Below are 5,735 nucleotides of genomic sequence, written 5' to 3' on the forward strand. Positions count from 1 at the left end.
ACCAACTCATAGTGTCTCAAGAAGGAGAAGAAAAGAATGGTAGCAGATATCGTTAGATGTGGGGGACCCAGGCAAAACTGACCAATGGAGTCTCAGGGAGGGTTCACTTAAGACCTTCTGAGATCGGCTCTTTCTCTCATTTAACATGAGTCTGAGTTCCTCACCCTGGCCCTTACTAGCTGTGTGACCATAAGCAAGTTACTTAACCTCTCTGTACCTCAGTGGCTTCATCTATAACAAGGAATTATTAATACCTTACATAGCACTTATTATGAGGCAGGCTGTGGTATAATAAAATATATTTGGTCTTTGTCCTTGGTTCTGGCACAGAGCTCCTAAAACTCACGGAATTTCCGGAGTGATAGTAGTGTCTTTTGTTATCCATAATGAGCTCTTTTGGACCACACCAGAGTTTATGCTAATAAGATGACTCAGGGTGAAGCCCCTAGATAGCTTCAGGATGGAGGAGGTTGGCCGCAAGAAAGACCTAACAGGTAAATTTAGAGGATGGGAACTTTCAGTCCCATCCCCCAATTTCTGGAGAAAGAGGAGGTCCCAAGACTGTTCAAGATAAAAACTCTTGAACAGCAAGATTCGAAGAGCTTCTGGGTTGGTGAATAATACATGCACACGCAGGAAGGGTGAGGCATCCCAACTCCACAGGACAGAGGTTCTTGCATCAGGACCCTTCCTGACCTACCCTGTGTACCTCTTCATCCAGCTGTTCATTTGTGTTCTTTACTCAATAAGTGTAAGTACAGTGTTATCCTGAGTTCTGTGAGTCACTCTAGCATCTGTACACTTGGCATCATTCCTGCACCCTTCAATGCCTATTAGATGATCTACCTTTCCATTAATTAATCTCCTCCCACCTCAGTCACCTACTTCTGTCATCTTATCCTAGATCTTGTCACCAGCACCAACTGTGCCAAGTCCAAAAAATCTTCATTTCAAGCCACTCTCTCTGGCCACTACCTCATATCTGTTCAATTTGTTTCCCGCTCCGAGATTCTTCCACCCCTTCAGTGACCTCTCTTCCATTCAGTGATTCTCTAGTTCATTCATTCATCCCTCTAGACCATCAGTTCTCTCCCTTCTCAGCTTAGAGTTCATGGTCCATCACAAGAAACTCACTTGCATATATCTTTGTCCTTTGTAATGACATTAAAATACATCTGCAAGTTCTTTGACACTTGTGTTAGTCTTCTTGGGCTGCCATAACAAAATATCATAGAGTGAGTGGCTTAAACAACAGAAATTAATTTATTCACTAGTTTGGAGGCTAGAAGTCTAAGATCAAAGTTCTGGTCAATTCAGTTTCTGGTAAGGGCTCTCTTCTCGGCTTGAAGAAGCAGCGAGCTGAGTCTCTTCTTTTTTCTAATCACTAAGAAGATGTTAAATCTTTTTTTTTTCATTGTTAATTTAGTTCTAAATATATTTCTTTTTAAAAAAATTTTTATTTTATACTGGAGTATAGTTGATTAACAATGTTGTGTTAGTTTCAGGTGTACAGCAGAGTGATTCAGTTATACGTATATGTGTATCTACTCTTTTTCAAATTCTTTTCCCATTTAGGTTATTATAGAGTATTGAGCAGCTGTGTCTCTTCTTACAAAGACATAATCCTATCAGATCACAGTCCCATCTTCATGATCTCATATAACCTTAATAACTTCCTTCAAGGCCCCATCTCCTAATATAGCTATACTGGAAGTTTAAAGCTTCAACACATAAATTTTGGGGGGACACAAATATTCAGTTCATAACAACACTTCTCCCTTCATAAGGTGGAGTCTAATTCCCCTCCCCTTGAACATGGGCTGAACTTGGTGACTTGCTTCTAACAAATAGAATGTGGCCAAGCAATCCATTGTGACCTGAGTCTAGGTCAGAAAAAGATAGCTTCATCTTAGTTCTCCCTCTTGGATTGCTATCTCTGTGAGAAGTCGTATGTCACGTTGTGAGGACGCACGAACACCCTGTGCAGAGGCTCACATGAAGAGGAACTGAATCCGTTTGCCAACAACCACCTCTGGTTTGCCAGTCACGTACGTGAGCCATGGTGGAAGCAGAGTCTCCAGCCCCAGTCAAGCTTTCAGATGACCGTCGCCCTGGTAACATTTTGACTGCATCCTCATGACAGACCCCAGAACTGCCCAGCCATGCTGCTTCCAAATTCTAAGTTCTATCTCTCAAAAACTGTGAGATAATAAATGTCTATGTTTTAAGCCACTAAGTGTTGGGAACATTTTTTTAACAGCAATTGATAACTAATACAACCACCTTGACCTTCTTCCCTCCCAACCTGTGGGCCTAGCAAAGCCCCAACACTAGTCAAATCTAACTTTCATCTATCCCACGCTTGTACTCCAGCTGCCGAAAGTGGCTGGAGGAAAACACATGACTGTGCTGAAAGGTCTCCCTTTAAAATCATGGCCTTTAACCTCAGGAGGACCATATTGTTGCCCAGCAATCCTACAATCTCTCCCCAGGCAAGTCACTCTCCTACTTTTTGTGATAACTGTATCACACTCCTCCCTTCCCAGGCCTTCACACAACTTTCCTTCCTTTCACTTTCAGCCAATGATAGCATTTTTTTTCCCCACTGAGAAAATAGAAGAAATCAGAAAAAAACAAAACAAAACCTTACCATCCCTCCACCAAAAATACCAACCTCCAGTATCCAGGTCCTTTTACTCTGCCTCCATCCTCTTATGATGAATGGACCATCCATGCATCTATCTGAGGCCAGGTCCCCCCCCCCCACCCCCGTTGTGTACTGGATCCCTTCCCTTCCTGCTTATTCAAAGGTATCACTCCAGCAATTATCTGCTCTCTCATATGCATTGTCAAATTTTCTCTCTCTAGTGCACCATATCCATTAGCATACTAAATGGGATATAACTCTCATCTTTAAAAAAAGAATCCTAGACCCTACTTTCCCCTCCAGTTACCTCACCATTTGCCTGCTAATCATTCAGAGCAAAATTTAAAAACATTATCTGGACTGTTTCTATTTCCTCACCTCCTATTCTTTGTCACACACCCTCCAATCAGGCTTGTGTCCCTATCATGACAGTAAAACCACATTTATCAAGGGACTTCCATGATGACAGATTCAATGGTCAATTCTCCATTCTTATTTGACCCATCCGCAACAGTTTAAGTCGTCTGGTCACTCACTTCTTGAAACAATTTCTCAGTTGCTTCCAAACACCTGAGTTTTCCGATCTTCCTCCTACGTCACCAGCTGTTCCTTTTCCATGTTCTTTCCTGGATTCACTTTTTCCCCCTTTCACAAGCTCTAAGATTGGAGTGTCCCTGGGCTCAGTTCTTGTCTATCCTCACCCCTCCTCTCTTTCCTGCCCTGTTCTCTTCTCTGCTCAGTCCTTCCTCCTGGGTGTCTTATCTAGCCCATGGCTTTCAGCACCATCCATAATGCTGCAGACTCCCTGTTTATATCTCTAATCCAGAGCCTCTCCCCTGAGCCCAGGATGAATAAAGGCAACGTGTGTCTTCAACTTCCTCCCCTTTTGCCATGTTTCTCCCCACCTCTGTGGTTCCACTTTCTTCTCATATTCAGTTTATTCCTACTCCAGGGTAACTGGTAGGATTAAAGCATTAACTAGTGTTCAGCAGTGCCTTGCACATAATGGAAATATTCTTCAAATGTAACTCAATGTCTCCCTTCAGGGCAATATTTTTTCCTTTAGAATTATTTTATTAAATCATAAATGTACAACAGCTTCTTAACTCTACACACGCACTTAAATTTTTTTAAAGGAAAAACGTTACGTCTTATTACACCAGCTTTTCAAAACTTTGAGAAAAATCTTAAAAAAGGTTTCACATGTCACTTGAAACTTACAAATTTAACATTATCAACGAAGGAATGCTTCTACACTCTTACAAAGACCACTAGAAAGAAACAACAATTAAAAAAGCTAAGAAACTGTCTCAAAGGCATTTTTGTTTTTTACAATCCTTCCTCCACAGTAAGGTAATGTTATTAAATAATGTTAAATAATTAAACATTATTAAATTAAATAATGTTATTAAATAAATTAAATTCACAAAATGGCTCTCTGCATCTGCTCTGGTGTCTTCTGCCGTATCACTGCATATTTAGGCATGACTGAGATAAGAGTTTCCTTAACATTGTTATTTCGATAACCTGAAGCTGTTCTGTTACCTCTGGGCTCTCATCCTCTCCCATTTATACAGTGAAGCCCATGGTAAATAGGAAGATCAATATCGTCTTCTCCCTCCATACCCCCCACTTCCTCCACCTGGACCATAGTTTCCTCCACCTGGACCATAGTTTTCTTCACCATACGGTCCTCCCATGTTTCTGCTACCACCAAAGTGTCCACTCTTCATTGGACCATAGTTAGAAGGTTGCTGGTTATAATTTCCAAAATCATTATAATTTCCACTTCCATAATTTCCTCCTCCATACTTGTCATAACCACCTCTGCAGCCCCCACCCTGGTTGCCATATCCAGGTCCTCCACCACCATATCTTCCTCTTCCTCCTCCATAACCAGGGCTACCTCCAAAATTGCCACCTCCAGGTCCTCCTCCATACCCATTATAGCCAACTCCAAATCCACGACCACTTCCATATCCATCAGATCCTCCTCTGAAGTTACTTCCTGGTCCTGGTCCAAAATTTCCACCACCACCACGAGAATCTCCAAAACCAAAGTTGCCTCCTCTTCCACTTCTAGAACTTTGGACTTCCTGCATTTCTTGTCTAGATAAAGCCTTCTTTACTTTTGCATTATGACCATTGATAGGATGGTATTTCTGCAACACAAGCTTATCCACAGGATCATGGTCATCAAAAGTAACAAACCCAAAGCCTCTTTTCTTTCCAGACTGCCTATCGGTAATTATCTCAACGGCATAAATTTTTCCATATTCCTCAAAGTAATCTCTAAGATGATGTTCCTCAGTATCTTCTTTAATTCCACATACAAACAGCTTCTTCACAGTGACATGAGCCCCTGGCTTTCCAGATTCCTCTCTTGCAACAGCACGTTTTGGCTCAACCACTTTCCCATCAATTGAATGAGGTCTTGCAGCCATGGCGGCATCAACCTCAGCCATGGATGAAAAAGTTACAAAACCAAATCCTCTTGATCTTTTGCTTGCAGGATCCCTCATTACCACACAATCTGTAAGTTTTCCCCACTGCTTGTAGTAGTTCCTCAAACTTTCTTCTGTAGTTTCAAAGCTCAAGCTACCAATAAAGAGTTTACGGAATTGTTCCTCTTCTCTCTCCATCGCGGACTCAGTCGCTTCAGCCCGATTTCCCGCAGCCGAGCGAGATGAGATCTCCGCGGACGCACACGAACCGGACTCGTCCTGGCGCTGTAGTGAGAACTGCCGCTGGTCGAGAAACGACACCGCTAGGAGCACCTCCACTCTGGACCCGGCGCTGCTGCTGCTGCCGCTAGAGCCGCTGCCGCCGCTTTTCTAGAACCTTCCCCCGACTAACGCCTCCTCCCCTACGTCAGGCCGTTGCGTAAACGGCTTAACCGCAGCCAATGGCGGGAACGCTCTACGACCTCCTTGCGCCAAGTACGTGCCCCTCCCCCTTGCGGCCAGTCCAGGGCAATATTTACATTTGGCCTAAAGGCGAAGTTATACCTCTTTACTGATGAAATTTCAGATACGGGCAGAGGTGGTTTCATCCTAATCAGGCCTGGGATGGAAATGGGGGATGTGTG

The 5,735-nt window shown here is 43.0% G+C and overlaps 1 protein-coding gene across 2 annotated transcripts; it reads right to left on the bottom strand.

Annotated features, from left to right (window-relative positions):
* Nucleotides 1-4,248: 4,248 nt before the first annotated feature.
* On the bottom strand, nucleotides 4,249-5,493 carry LOC307177526 (heterogeneous nuclear ribonucleoproteins A2/B1-like; the record flags this gene model as incomplete). 2 transcript variants are annotated; one of them, XM_079904731.1, is made up of 2 exons in its annotated part: nucleotides 4,569-5,493; nucleotides 4,249-4,448 (listed from the first exon to the last, which is right to left on the bottom strand). In XM_079904731.1, exons 1-2 carry the CDS (start codon nucleotides 5,287-5,289, stop codon nucleotides 4,249-4,251), a joined length of 921 nt encoding a protein of 306 aa, XP_079760857.1. In that variant the 5' UTR covers nucleotides 5,290-5,493. The 2 variants fall into 2 exon arrangements, with proteins under 2 accessions (XP_079760857.1, XP_079760856.1); XM_079904730.1 differs by having other exon boundaries at nucleotides 4,249-5,493.
* Between the last annotated feature and the right edge of the window lie 242 nt (nucleotides 5,494-5,735).

This window comes from Stenella coeruleoalba (assembly GCF_951394435.1).
Source record: "Stenella coeruleoalba genome assembly, chromosome: 19".
In the NCBI taxonomy this organism is placed as follows: Eukaryota; Metazoa; Chordata; class Mammalia; order Artiodactyla; family Delphinidae; genus Stenella; species Stenella coeruleoalba.